General features: G+C 46.2%; 2 protein-coding genes across 2 annotated transcripts in view; both read right to left on the minus strand.

The window, feature by feature from the left end:
- Window positions 1-15,418, minus strand: part of LOC114692111 (N-acetyllactosaminide beta-1,6-N-acetylglucosaminyl-transferase-like) — a 110,663-nt gene that overhangs the window by 54,610 nt on the left and 40,635 nt on the right. The gene's annotated exons all lie outside the window — the stretch shown is intronic.
- On the minus strand, window positions 2,804-15,352 carry LOC114692131 (N-acetyllactosaminide beta-1,6-N-acetylglucosaminyl-transferase-like). The gene is made up of 3 exons (XM_028867780.2): window positions 12,419-15,352; window positions 9,361-9,527; window positions 2,804-3,815 (listed from the first exon to the last, which is right to left on the minus strand). The coding sequence occupies exons 1-3, from the start codon at window positions 13,335-13,337 to the stop codon at window positions 3,621-3,623; spliced, it is 1,281 nt and encodes a 426-aa protein (XP_028723613.1). The 5' UTR covers window positions 13,338-15,352; the 3' UTR covers window positions 2,804-3,620.

A 15,418-nucleotide genomic window follows, 5' to 3' on the forward strand; every position in this document is an offset into this window, starting at 1 on the left:
AACCGCTGAGCCATCTCCCCCTAGCATTTTTATTCTATCTGCCTTCTTAAGTGAAAACAAGCAGCAACAACAACCATACAGCTCTAGAAGAAAGATTCTGCAGATTGCAGACAGAACATTGAATTGTGTGGACAAAGATAACGAATTTCCCCCGGCTTTGGCGATTGCTATCTGTTCTCTACATCCAGTGAATGGAATCATTCAGGCAGTTTATATATCACAAGGGTCAGGCGACAAAGTCCATGTACTACTGGAAAACAGTGTTGCTAACACTCGTAATTGCTTTGGGAAAATCCCTTGGGAATGTGTCGTATTAGGACGACATGCAGGTTTTCCATCATTCTAACACAGACAATTTCCCCTTTAATCTTGCTCCAGATGGCTGTTTCTCCTAATGAGACACAGATGAAGAAGCTGGCTAGTGCTGAGGCTCTTTTGAGCCTCTTACCCACAGATGTTCACTGCGCTTTAACATTAACCAGTCTTGGGGACCACACCACAGCATAGTGATAAACAGAGTCCTTGCCTCTCTCTGGACCCGACTCATGGGACAGAGTGGAGGCCAGGCTGGGATGAGTCCCACCACTTAAATTTATGCCACATCTGGGCGTGGGCACACACCTATAATGCTAGCACTTGAGAGGCTGAGAAAAGTGGACCATGAGTTTGAAGCTAGCCTGGATTACAAAGTGATGATGAAAACGGAAGAAATAAGGAATTAAATCTACATAAGAGAATCTGCAGAATGTGGTGTTTCCTCAGGATTGAAACTTCTCTCCTGGAGAGAGGAGGGAGGCTTGGAGGCTTATGACACCGATAAGAAACTTACAGAACTTTTTTTTTCTTTTGACAGGGTTTCTCTGTGTAGCACTGGCTGTCCTGGAACTTGATCTGTGGACCAGGCTGGCCTTGAACTCAGAGATATGCCTGCCTCTACCTCCAGAATGCTAGGATTAAAGGTGAGTGTCACCACTATGGTGGCATTCTATTTGTACTGAAAGGTGATTTTAATTGTATGTTAATAAATAAAGTTGCCCGGGGTCAGAGCTATTAGAGCCATAGAAAGAGTGTGGCAGTGGTGGCACACGCCTTTAATCCCATAGATCTCTGTGTGTTCAGGGATACAGCCAGCATTGGAGACATACGCCTTTAAGACCTAGAGGGCTGTACATACAGACAGTGATAAGGCAGTCGTGTTTACAACCAATGAGAAGGCAGAACAGAAAGACTATTTAAAGACATACACACAGGAAGTAGGTCTCTTTCTTTCGGGAAGCTAGGAGCACCGCAGGAGGAAGGGTAAGATTTTAGCTCTGAGCTCTGACCTCTTGGCTTTCTCTTTTACATTGGTTCTGTGTTTCTTATTTAATAAGATGGTTGGTTACATCTACACACCACCACTGGGAAAAACTTACAGAACTCTAAAGACCCCTCTAGGATATTATAGGAACAGTGAATGGTTGCTAGGTGAAGAGAGTTTTCAGCTATGTAGTCTCTGAAGTTGTCCAGGAAATCCAGGGACACAGTTTTTAGAGTCATTGGGCTATCCCATGATACAGCTCCTATGTCCCTGTGAGTAGTCTCCTACAACAGCCCCTTATCCACACACACTTCTGCTTGACTGGAATCCATTCTCCTGTGTGCTGTGACCCTATCAGGAGCAAATAGGTATTTCTGTGCCAATCCTCAGGAAAAGTCAAGAGCCATCATCCAGTCCAGTGTATGTAAATGACATGAATCTGAGCCTCCATTATACTAAGCGCTGCTAGTGTGTGTTATCGGTGGTTGTGGTCCATCTAAGGGAAAGCTGGGCATGAACAGTTGCTACCTAGGAACATTCAAGACAGTAGTGCAAGACTGACTGACAGCCAAGTGTGGGAGCCCAGAGCGAGAATGAGAATAGGTTTGCTAGAGAATGTGATTCTATGCTGTATTTTAAAGGAAAAACGTCTGCCAGTCAGGTGTGGGTGAGACCAGAAGAACATCCCAGGACATCCTATCCTGGCAGAGGGAATGGCATGGATCGTGACAGGGAAGCTGGAGGCGGCACGGCTGGGACCCACGAGGTGTCTGGTAGAGCTAAAATGTAAAACAGAATGGGGCACAGATAGAGGAGGTGCTGGAAAGTCCACAGTCCAGGTGGCAGTGAGCACCCCTGTCCCAGCAAAGAGGCTAGAATGTCACACTGTGGATGCATACGTTTCTAAGAAAAATTCCTTTCATGACCAGAGATGCTTCATGAAGGTCATCCTGTCACTGGAGGGTAGGCCAAAGTGGCCCGGAGAGCTGAGATGGCTTAGCAGATAAAGACACTTGTCCCGCTAGACGGATAACCTGAGTCTGATGCCCAGATCCCACGCTGGGAAGATAGAACTGACTGTAAGTTCTCCTCTGACCTCCACACTTGTGCTGTGGTACACGTACACCCACCCATGATAAAAGTGAAATACAAATCATTCTTTAGAGTGGTCTGGAATGGAGTCAGGTTTAGAAGACATGTTATTTTAAGAGAGAGGGGCACAGGATGCTTCACATAGGAACAAGGAGGCAGCTGGTGCCTGGGGTGCTGGTGCCTAGGTGCAGTTTACTGAATGTCCGTCCGTACGAGTGTTCAGCCTGGCACCTCCCTCACCTCTGGCTTCACCTGCTGATACTCCCTGGGAAGGGTGCTCTTAGTGTTTATCATCCTACAGCATTGGCACAAGAGCCGGTAGAGTTCACGCTCGGCCCACTTCACCTCCCCCCTTCACCTCCACCACAGCTCCTGCCCTCGGCCCCCTCTGCCACAGCCCCACGGGCTGCTTTCGGGCTCTCTCATGCAGTCCCTATTCCCTCTGCCTGTGACTTCCTTCCCAAGAGTGTGTTATCATTTGGAGATGCAGATGGCATGCCATCCCTGCCAAGAAGATTTTGTAACCTACCTGATCTGAAGAATGCCCTTTTTTGTATCATAACATTTACCATAATCTCCAATTCCCTTGCTTAGCTTCAAACATTTTATTCTCTTCCTTCCCCTTCTAGAATATTCACTCCATAAGGCAGAGGCCTTACTTGTCAAACTCATGACCAAACGCTAGGTCAGCATCCAGCTCCATATATATCTATTGACTGAATCACCGCTTCACAGATGAAACTACATTCTCCATTAAGCATCCCTAATCCAAAAATTTTAAATCCAAAGCCCTCTAAATACTAGAAGCACATGTAGAGAATTCCACCATGGCAATTTGTGCACAAAATTATTAAAAACATCATAAGAAATTACCTTAAAGCTATGTATATAAAATATAGGTGAATTTCGTGTTTGGACTTAGAGCCCCATCTTTAAGATACTACATTATGCTCGTTCAAGGATTTAAAATTTTCTAAAATCTGAAACGTTTCTGGATCTAGACATTTCAAGGTGTGGGATACACAACTGAACTACAGTTACCACAAACACTAACACATCAGCTGTTATTCAAAGCACTGGTCTAATTGATTAAAGCCTCATCATGTATTTGACAGGTGGAGAACATGGGATACAAAAGTGGGTGACCTAGCCAAGGTCATACAGCTTGTACATAGCAGAATCCAGATTCAAACTTTGAGCCACAGGGCGTATGCTTTTAGCACATGGACTAAATCTGCTCTCTGAGGCCAGACTTTACAAATGGCAGATGGTATGGCTGGGGCTGGAAGACCCAGGACTCTGACTTGGTACTCTCTGACTTAGAAGTCTGCATCCCAGACAGAGCCAAATCTCCGTCAGTGAGGGTGAGAGGCAGTGCGAGGTCCCAGTCCCAGGCATCTGCGTAGGGAGAGCGTGTGTTTATCTATGAGCATGAGTCACACCAGATGTGTATGCATTCTGGGCTTGAGCACAGTGTTTATTGCTCATCTGCCCAGAGCACATCTTCCCATTTGCAAAGCATTAATTCAAGTACCCACCAATAGGATTCCTGGGAAGAGTCAACAGAGATGATGTAGACCCATAGGCAGATGTTCAGTAAATGTGAATTTCCTTCCCCTTTCTTGGATCTCTCACATGAAAAAGCCAAGGGTTCTGAGAAAATGGACCATTAGGAGGAAAGGGAAAAATTCTTGTGGGCCCAATTATATAACCATTCCACAGCTTAATGAAATATGAATTTGCCCTTTCATTATCTGGACTCTTGGAGTTATTATAATAATTAAATGAAAGATTACTAAAACTAAGTTTAATTTAAAATTAGTACATAATGTGTTACTTTGCTTTTCCCTGCTTATTATTATACGGTTCTGTTTGTTCTTCCTTCTTACTAGGTATACTTAATATTTGTATTCAGACAAGTTATTCTTTTTTAAAAAATATTTTTCTGGCAGCATAGAAAGAAATGAGTTCTCTATGAACATTTCATACACGTTTCAGTGTGTGTGTGTGTGTGTGTGTGTGTGTGTGTGTGTACTTCTAGGGGTCAAACCCGGGGCCTTGAGCATCCTAGGCAACCTCTCTACCGTTGTGCCACTAGTCCCAGGGCAATACAGCTGGTGTTTGTCCACTCCTCCCTGTCATACATTGTCAGGTTAAATTTCCTCATCTGTACACTGGGAACGGCAAGCCTCGAAATCCTCTTGCAAACTAAGTATGTCCACACACAATGAAGTCTCACTGTGATTCCAAGATTTCTGTGGCTTCTGGGAGGAGCTTTATCCCCTGTGTGGGCTAACTCCAATTAAACTCTTGTAGATGTGTATGTGTGTGTATGAAAATGCACAGATAGGTATGTTTTATATTTAGGGATATGCATACATATTACATATATTTGGGAAGCTTATAAAGCAGGGTTTTCAAACCTTCTCAGGGTTAGCTATATACCTCCAACACAGCCCTAACTTTCCCATCCCTCTCCCCATTTAGGTTGTCAAATAAGAAGCCCCATATGGGATGCACCCCTCCAGTTGTTGGTCAGGGGTATTCTGGAGACCCTCAAAATGATACAGGTAACTGTCATTGCTCTTGGTGGTCCACAGAGCTTCATGGTAAGACTCTTTTGCTAAAGCCACACTTTAGTCACAGGATGCAGAGAGACCATGTTGACAGTGACCAGGAAGCTTCCTTCCTTCTGGCTAGCTTTCATAGTATTAGAAGGTGATATGTAGGCTGCTGAGTCCTATCCAGCTGTGACCCCTGTGAACTATAATAATGACTGACATGGCAAGATATGCCCATGGATATCATACTGGCATAAATGTTAGAGGTAACCAACCATTTTCTGATTGGATTTGATACCCATTCCACAGGAAGAAACACGTGCCTGGGACTGTAAATCTGGCAAGGAACTCATCATTGGGGAGCTCACAGGCCCAAGGGGTGTACCCACTACACTATTACTTTACTAAACTAACATGGTATCAGACTAGTCTCTCCAAATATACATCTCTCTTATAGATGAGCGTAGCTTGCAGACCTCATCAGAGAAGTTTCTTTGTGCAGTGGATGGTGGTTAATGCAGAAACTTACAACTGGTTAAGTTACAAGTGCAGAGAATAAATATCTGTGAGGTGCTCTGCCACAATGAGGCATCTATATCATCCACCCACCCACCAAAGCTCAGGGACTATTAGGGAGGGAAGAGTGAAAAATTATTAAGAGTCAGGGGTTGGGGGTAGAGGGACTTCAAAGAAACAGTGTGTCTGGGACATAACAGCTGAGCTCATGAAGTCACAGCAGCTATGCTAGACTGAACAAGACCAGAATGAGAGCAAGCCAGCCAACATTCCAGCATGGATCAGGGAGGGGCTCAGTAGGCCCCACCCCTCACAGAGGAGCTATTGATAGGTAGCTCCTCCCTCTCTCTCTTAGGGGGTGGAGTCCATTTTCCGTAAGGATACAGCTCCTAGTGGGTTGGTTGCGTCTTCTATGGCTTGCCCTCAGCCAGAAGCATTTGGGAAGCACAGATGGGACTCGGTAAGTTATTAAAAAAAAAAAAAAGCCATGCAGTTGGGAGCAGGTAGGGAGTAAGGTGTGTTTGTGGGGGGAGTAAGGGGGAGGAATGGAGTAATTATGATCAAAACACTTTGTATGCTTGTATTATCCAAGAAATGATTTAAATAATGTATATTTAAAATATCTTCTGCGGGAAGATGATATGGTGAAGACATCATGCCTTTCCCACAAAGATTATTGCTATTTCCATGTTACAATTTCTCAGGTGGTTAAAGCCACATAGGTGGTTCCCCTTTAATACCAAGTGAGGACAATATGAACAGCGTTCTGGTGTAGAACAAGGAGACATCCAGGCACAGGCGTGTGCCTGACTGTCCTGCACCTTGCCACAGTGCCATTCGGGACCAGGGCTGACCCTTTGCCTTTAGTTTCTGGGCAGGAAAACAACCCAAGAAAGGCATGTCAGCACTTTACAGACCTTGGCTTTATCCGGATGGTAATCTGGACAAAGCAGTACCAATGTGAGGTCCTCCCTCCTTGATCTGTTCCTAGAACTGCCGGGAAACCATCTTCTCTTCTTCCCAGGAAAGCTAGCCACCCAAACCAAGTAACGCTGGAACTATTTCTGGCCTCTCTGACACTGTGGAGAAAATCTGCCCAAGAGAAGCTAAGTCAGAGCAAGTCAGAAGCAGGGGGACCAACTCATCCCTGTTGCCCAAGGATATGTCTGGTTGCCAGGCTAAAGTCCCAGGCCCTGCCCCCTCACCCCTACCCTTCGGATTTGGGCAAATAGAGATGGCTGGTCCCCTATGGATAGAGGACTTGGTAAGAAAGACACTGTACACTTTGTTTCACCCTTGACCCCGCTTGATTTGGAGGCCAGATCCCTGGGCTGTGGCTTCATGAGTAAGCTCTGGAATTCGTTTAAGCTACTTTGAGCTGAGTTCCTGACACTCGCACCCTAAAATGTTAACACACTCTCCCCAAGAATGTGTCACAGTTAAAATGGGAAAATAAATCAAAGTAGGAAATACGTTATTTTTAGAATTTAAAATATGAGGAGGAAATGGGGTCATGTGGTCTCTTCTAAGGTGGAGATCATTTTATCCAACAAAGAAGAACTGAAAATGTACGTATACACATAGGCCGGGGGGCGGGGCAGCAAATGAAAACATTGTTGGGAAACAATCATGGCCGAGAAAGGTCAGATTGCTCATGAGCAAAGACTCCTAAGAACAAACAAGGCTGTTGGGGGGAGCGGAGAGGGCAGAAGGCCAGAAGGCAAAGTAGCTTCACCTTTTCCTTCAAATCTGGCCTGCCCTGAAGGGAGAAAAGGCAATTTAGCTATCCCAGCAGGCTTCGAAAAAACTAGACCAGCCAACGCTTCCATAGATGGGGATCCATTTCACAAGACTTGAACCAGAAATCTTCAGGAGGGCTTTGGGGGGGGGGTTGCTCAATGGGAGAGATCTCTTGTAGCATCCACCATGTGTCATGTCTGACTTTGTTCCCAGCCCCTCCCCCAAATACAACAAAATGCAATACACTACATGATCATACAGTGCTACATGGCCATATAGAGCTACATGGCTTCTAGAGGTCTGTCTTGGGCAGAGAAATGAAAATATGACAGAACAAGAAGAGCTAGGGAAGAAGAAGGAAGAAGAAGAGGAGGAGGAGACGGAGGAGGAGGAGGAGAAGGGGGAGAGGGGGGAGGGGGAGGAGAAGAAGGAACAGTTCTTTGAGGTGGCCTGTACCAGTGAGAACAGAGCAAGTGCTGGTTGCCTCAGCACCTCCTGCTGCCTAGCGACAGAGCAACCTGGGACCCCACTCGGCCTCCTCTGAAAACTGCTGTCCAGATGTGCTCAAGAGCCACCTCAGAATGGCAAGCATGCTCCCTGGCTTTCTGAAGGCCTGAGACCGGGTGGGGGCCCTGGCCCTCTTTGTGATCTTCCTGGGTACCTTATGTTTTCTTCCTCTCTTTCCCTTACTCCCCACACTCTTTTTCTCCCCCCTCCTCTCTTCCTCCTCCTCCTCCACCCACTCCTTCCCAGCCCCCACCTCCTCCCTATACCGTTCCTCTCCTCCCCCTTTCCTCTTCTGCCCTTCCCATCACCTTCCCTCTCCTCTCCTTCTTCCCCTGCTCTCCTGTCCCTCTTTCCATCCCTCTCCTCCTGTCCCCCCTTCTTCCCCCGCCATCTTCATCTCAAGGTCTTGCTGCCAGGCAAGGGTCCCCCCCACCAAGCCACCCTGGCAGCTCTCCTACTTTCAAGCAGCATTTCAGTTTTATCCTCCATTCTTAGTTTTTCTCATTCTGACTCATGCTGTTCTTTCCCGCCTTAGACCATTTTCTTGACGTTTTTTAGAGTGTTGGAAAGAGCACATCACCACACTGGGATGCTCTCATTGTCTTTAGAGAGGCTAATCTGGTACTTGTGGGTTTTATTTTTCCTTCTCATAGCTGTTTTGTACAGGAATTAACCTACATATTTTTCCATTGGTTCATTTTTTTTTTTTTTATATGAACCCAAGTTCCTCAAATTTTTAAGAGGGTGAGTTCACAGAGTATGGCTTAGCTTTGGGCCATACTTTTTTGCTTTGTTTTGTTTTGACTTTTTCTTTTGTTCTTCTGTGCTAGGGATGGAACCCAGGGCATTGCATGTGCCAGAACAAATGTCTTATTGCTAAGCTACATCCCCACCCCAACACATTCCTACTGCAGTGATTAAAAACTAAGAAACACGCCATTCTCTCCATAGAAAGACAACTCAAGGAAAAAGTAAGCCAGCGCTGTGTGATGTCATGTGGCACACGGCAGCCTCTCTTCTCAGCCTCTTAAATGATTCATACTTGGTTTTCTGACACCATATCAGATGCAATCAACCTCTCAGTCATATTTCTCTTGGGAATGTTCTGGGGTACTGATACATTTGGGCCGCATCTTTCTAACACACTTACACTTTGAGTGATGCCTCTGAAGGAAAAAATAACACTGTGCATGCACATAAAGTGTGGGCACTGGAGAGCCTCTCCCTTTAAAAGGCGACCATGCCGAACACTGAGTGAGTGTGATTAAAAACTACCTGGGAGTAGAGAGTCAGACACATACCCCCAATTTTAAACCACAAAGATGGCTCCACGGTCAAATGCCAGCATTAGCCAAGCACATGGTTAGATATATTTTTTTTTTTTACGTTGATTTGAAGATTGGAGAGTGCTTTTAATGGTGTGTGCTTGAATTCACTTGTAATTTAGGAAGGCTCCACCCAACAAACAGGATTTCCTTTCCCTCTAAACCAGGATGGCCCCAACTGTCCAAGAAAGGAAAAAGGCAGAACCCCAGGAAGTGTCCTATTATCCTGAAGTGTGTCTCATGCAGAGAGAGCCCACTGGCAAGGCCTGCACACACACACACACACACACACACACACACACACACACACACACACAACCTCCTCCTCCACAGGGAGTCGCTCAGCTGATTGCTCTCCTTCAGCTCCTGCAGAAAATGGAGCACTGTCAATGAAGCTAACAGGCAGTGTGACTCCCAGGCTCCAAGCACTGTCCCCCACCCGTATTACTCCAGGTGCTGTGTACCATGTTCTGGGCACTGTGTCTTCTGCAAAGAGTGGCACATGTCGGAACAAGTGGGCTCTTTCTGGCTGACCCTCTCATTTTGTGGCTGGAGATGGGTGAATGTCCACACTTTACTCGAGGTTAAACTGTTGCTACAAGAAGGGAGAAGCTGGTGTGCCACACTACAGACCTCCAGACAAAAAGGTTTTCTCCCCTGGACTAAATTGGTTATCCTATTTTGAAGATGGAGTCTTGTTATGATGCCCAGAGTAGTCTCAAATTTCTGGGTTCAACGGAGCCTCCTGCTCCAGCATCCCCACACTAGGATAGCAGATCGATGCCACCATCCTGGCGAGACTGGTCGGTCATTCTTTATCTCTCATCTTGTCTATTGACTGGCAGGTAAGAGGAAGGAGGCTGAGGGAGAAAGGAGGTTCTTCTGTCCTTGATTATTTTTTTAATTTGGCATGGATCAAACTGGCCACCCCTTGCTGAAATAATCAGAGATATTTAACAAAAACCAAAACCCAATGTCATGTCTGCCTTCCTCCCTCGTTTCTGAGGCAGGGCCCTGATGTCTAAGCTGGTTGTCTTTGAACTCATATCCTGCTGGTCCTCTCCTGAGTGCTAAGAGTACAGGCATGTACCACCACACCTGGCCATGTCTTTTTCTATTTTAAAAGAAGTGACAAGCCATACTTTGGCCGAGTTACATAATGACCTTATCTCACTCAGGACCATACCCAGTGTTCACATGGTTAGACTCCAACTCTCATGAATTTTAAGAGAATCCTGGAAATAGAAAAGGAATAAATATTTAAATATGAAAATCAGCTTCTAAGTGCTTAGTGTCCCCAAATTATATGCCAATAATAGAAGCAACAGATTCAGGGTGAAAAGACGATAGAGTACGCTGAACCTAAGCTAAGTGCCTCTGCCAGCCACACTGGGATGCAGAGACCAAACCCGCTGGTATTTTCCAGAACACGAGCATGTTTATTACCCAGCAAGCCCTGCCTGCTGCCCCAGAGCACTTAGCAGCCTTCCCAGCTTGGCATTCCCCCAATGGCAGGACAATGATTGCTTTTCTCTCACTGTAGTCGCGCTGTCTAGTTCATTAGCAAGCCATTTGTCTTTCCCACTGAGTCCAAAGCACGCTGCTGCCTTCCAAAGAAATGCTATCACAGTTTATATATGTTTTAAGGAACATGATTCAGGGCTAGCGAGATGGCGCAGCAGATTAAGGCATCTGCTGCCAAGATGGACCCAAATGGCGGAAGGAGGAAATCAACTCCCAAAAGCTGTTCTCATGATTGAACTTGGGGTCACAGTATATACCCTAAGAAGTTAGAGATCCAGTGATGCCCTGCATCCCCTCTACCCACTGTGGCCACAGTGGATAAGTCTCTTTTTGCTTTTTACTGTTAATGTGACTGTGTTAGCTGGCTTCTTGAGGACAAGTGACCAAACTTGGTTTCTTGGGATAGAATAGGACACTCTGACATCCACATCTGTGCCATGACATACTCTGCCCCCCCCCACACACAAAATAAATAAAACTGTAATAAAAATAATTGGTCTAGTCAATTATTAAAGGTAAAAAACTCTTTTGATAAGAAAGAAGGGGCTTTGTCTTGGAATCACATTATTTCTATGAAGTAAGATGTAAGGGTTTTTTTTTAATATATCAAATGTATTTCTTAAATTATCTATACATAAGTATGTCTATTGTGCAAGTACCTGCATGCGAGTGGAGGCGGCTGTGGAGGCCAGGGTCAGATCTCTGGAACTGGAGTAGCAGATGGTGGTTGTGACCGCCTACATGGGTGCCAGGAACTAATTGACCTCTGGTCCTCTGGAGGAGTAGTATGTGCTCACAGTGTGATATTTGCACAGATCCAAGCATCTCTCGGCATTCTGCATCTTGCACAGTTAGCTACAGCCCCATACCTAGCAAAGCCCTGGCTTCTGCCATTTGTTCAGTCATCACTCGCCTGCTCACACTCTTTCATCTAACACAAACCCACTGAACATTTGCTATGGGGACTAAGCACTGGAGATAGAGCAGTCATTGAGAAGCAAGTGACCTCAACTTCATGGAGCTCCCACAGAAAAGATCAGCAACAAATCCATGCAGATTGGTATAGATGATTGTTACACACAGTGACTCTTTGCCGGGAAAACCGGGCAGTGCGCTGGCCCATGGCTGTGGGTGAGGAAGGGGTAGGCAGTTGGCCGGAGTTGTGGTGTGGCAGGTGAGAAGGAAGCTGTATGGTTCTAGAGGTGGGCAGAAGGGTGGCTCAGGTAAAGATCTTGGACTAAGAGGAAGTCTGATAAATCTGTAGAGAAGAGAACTTCTAGTATGAACTAAACACAGTACTAAGAGAGGACGGCGACAGATGTAAGCTGCCAGCGGCCCACGGGACAGCAGTGCTTGGGAATGATCCCACGAAGAGCATTATGAGAACTCATAAGAGACTAGGGTGAGGACTCTACACTGCAGTCTACATCTCTAATTCCTGTTTCAGTTTCAAGAAGCAGATTCTTCACAAGTCCTTTAAACACAGCCACCCCTCAGCATCCCTGGGCGATTGGCTCCAGGGCCCCATTGGGTGATGAAAGCCTGTGGATATACAAGTCCTTTATATCAAATGGTGCAACATTTTCACATGACCTATGCACACACATCCTCCTGTATATTGATATGGTCTCCTCATGACTTGTGACTCCTAACTCAGTGGAAATGCCATGTGATAATTGTTAAATGGCATTGTTTAAGGAATCATAACAAGAAAGTTTACATATACTCAACACAGGCACATTGTTTTTAAATGAATATTTTCTATCCAAGGTGGATTGAACCCTGAGGTGCCACACCCATGCATAAGGAGACCTGCAGGCATTCCTTTGCATGTAACATGGACTCTCACATACCTGGAATCCTATTGAGCGTCACCCAGAAGTGCTCATCGGGACTGAAAGTGTCTTTGGACCAATGGAGCAAGTCAACTGCCCGGGGGTCATGCAGAACAAAGTTGGCAAACTCTCTCGACAGAGCGACATAGGCAGAGCCAAAGTAAATGGTGAGGTTGTGGGGAGGTGGAGGCTTCAGTGTGGTGGTTCTGATGACATAGGAAAGCTCTTTGCTCAGGTGTTCCCGGTGCACGTACTTGGTCCTTCCAATTGCGTGAGCTGGGGGCAGCACCCCTGGAGTGAGATTCTTCCCCTTAAGCCCTTTCAGGTACTGAACTATTTCCTTGTTGGTTTTCAGGGGGAAGTCCTGCCCACAGGTGTTGATGGCGTATTTCCAGGGGACCTCAGAGGTGGACAGATCTTTGATGCAGTTCAGGTCAGCCTGGAGCCGGGAGATCCCACCATAGACCACGGGTTCCATCTTAGAGGCCAGGAAGGCGTTGGGGAAACAGCTCACTAACTGTTCCACTGCACCTTTGAATTCAGCTGTTGCCTTTTCGTCCACATGAACACAGTAGACATTTTGAGGCATGAAGATAGCCCTGAAGAGCCTTGCAAAGGTGTCAAAATTATGATGGATGACCATGACATATGCCAAAGGAAATTCGACCTCTTCCTGAGATAAAGGGGCTGTGATATAGTGGCTTTGGGTCACATATTCTGTGCAAGAAGGCTTCTCATGGATCATCAGTTTGTTTCTCCACAGGAAAGGGGTTTTCCCGTTGATGAAGGATGTGCACACCTGCGTCAGCATCACAGAGTCTGAGATGTTCAGCTTCTGGTAGCTTTGATCTCCCCCAAAACTTAACAGGTAGAGCACAATAAAAACGATGACAGTGGTCACAGAGACTATGAAGAGGTAACGCATGGACGGAGGCATGCCTTACAGAGGGGGGAGATGTCAGCGCCCATCAAGCTCTGCAAATCCCTTCCCAGACTTACTAATTCCCGGGAGCTCTGGCTGTGGTACATGCTCCAGTCACTGCGAATTCCGGCCGTTTCATCTTCCCCAGCCCAGCTGCGGGCTCTCTCCTCAAGCCGATATTAGAATCTGATCCCGCCTCTCTAAAAACCTCCTTTGTCTAAATCCCAGCAGCAGGTTGCCGGAGCCCAGCCTTTTCCTCCTCTTCCTTTGGCCTCCGCGTTTGCATCTGCGGGCTGCTTTCACTCCCGCTGGTACTTCTTTTCCAGTTGAGTTTCTCACCCCTCCTTACGTTCTTTTCCCTCAGGGGTTTCTCCTAGCTCTTCCTCCTCCTGTTACAATCACCACAGCAAAAGCCAAAGTTGAAGGGATGAGCCGGCTAGGCGTACGGCTTCCTGCCCTCCTCTACTGCCTCTCTCGCCTGCTCTGTCGCCTACTCTCCAGGGTGCGCCAGCTTAACAACCCAGGGGATCTAACACAGCCTCCGTTCTGTTAGCTGCAGTTTCAGGAGACTCCGCTCAAATGACACACTCTGAAATAAAAGCACACCTCCTCCATCCCAGCTCCATTGTAATGTTTTCTGGCCCCACCCCACCAGTTTCCAAAACAAGAGCTCCCAGGGGGAGGAGTTCCGGTCCTAGGGGATCTGACACGGCAGAGGTGGGGGGAGTGACTTTGACATGAACCCCTCTCCTCTTACTCAGGCATCTGCTCTGGTGTTACAGAATGTTGGGGTCTAATGAGCAGGTAGTGAGCTATACCCTCTAATTTGGATGAGACCTGAAGGCTTCGCAGAAAGGAGCTTGAATCCTGGTCAGAAACGACCTTCGGATCTGCATCTAAACAGGGTTAAGAGTTAAACCATCTCTATCTATTCTTCCATTTTTTCCCCATGACTTTACATTAAAAAACAAAGTGAAAACAGGGTCTCCGGCAATCCAGGTTGTCCTGGAACTCACTATGTAGCAGAGGCTAGCTCTGAACTCCTGATGGTCCTGACTCTACTTCCCAAGTGTTGGCTTTCACCCACACCCAGCTTTCCATGACCTACTTTATGTGCAATCTTAAGCATCCTCTGGGCTGCTGATTGCCTTTCCATTTTCCTTTCCATTTGTCTGTATTTCACAAGGTAGAGTTTTTATTGACTCCCAGTGGAAAATGAGCTTTTGTTCTGGCCTGTGAAGAGAGGGTGCTCTTCAGGGCTCGTTCTCCCTCTGGAAGGTCTCTGCGGATAGACTGGAACACCTTCCTACAAGTAGGAACTTGAGACTCAAAGCACCCAGACTCCAGCCCAATGGCGAGTCCTCAGCTGGAGTTTCACTCTTCCCGCTTTTACTATTTACATGTTTTGTTTTTCTGCTTACGGATTATTTTTCTTTCCCCCTTACTGAACTCTTTCTGCACCTGCCTCAAGCAAATGTTCTGAGGAGCCCTCCCCTGGGTCTTTAGTTCAGCAGTGAAAGAAAATGCAGCCATTTCATCAAGCAGCTCCCTTCCTGTCCCGGGTCTTCTTCGGTGAGGTGCAAAGGACAGTTCACTCTCTGGCCTCATCCCTTTTCCAAAAATAACACTGTTAAATATTAGGTTATTACATCTGCTGTGTCTAAACAACAGAGGGTAATTTTGGCATCGGTAATTTCATTTTGGCAAAGCCTTGTGGCTTAGAATGAATACTGAAATTGTTGCAGCCTGACAAAGCCCTCGGTATACAGATACATAACTTAATTAGGGTAACCGAATCTGTTTACATTACCCTTTCCAACTGGCCAATAACACAGAGGTTCAGATTTACACAGACTGAGGGAATAAACATTAATGACATTACTGTATTAAGAAGTACAGATACCGACTAAAATAAGAATTACCATAAATGAACTTAATCCGGTACCATGCTGACGATGCTGTTCACATATTCAAAAATATAGCTATAGTTCCTTTTGTGCCTGCTCTTGGACCAAATTCCTGGATTAAAAGTCCTTATAGGAGGGCATTTTACAAAACTGGTTATTGTATTAGAGGATGCCCGTTGCCTGTTACTC

This window comes from Peromyscus leucopus, chromosome 5 (assembly GCF_004664715.2).
Source record: "Peromyscus leucopus breed LL Stock chromosome 5, UCI_PerLeu_2.1, whole genome shotgun sequence".
NCBI lineage: Eukaryota > Metazoa > Chordata > Mammalia > Rodentia > Cricetidae > Peromyscus > Peromyscus leucopus.

Coding starts and splice junctions, on each gene's coding strand:
- LOC114692131 (XM_028867780.2), bottom strand. CDS start 13,337: ATGCCTCCGTCCATGCGTTACCTCTTCATAGTCTCTGTGACCACTGTC. Junction 9,528..12,418: donor GACGCTCAATAGGATTCCAG/GTATGTGAGAGT, acceptor CACTCTTTGCAG/AAGACACAGTGCCCAGAACA. Junction 3,816..9,360: donor GACTCCCTGTGGAGGAGGAG/GTTGTGTGTGTG, acceptor TCATGCTCATAG/ATAAACACACGCTCTCCCTA.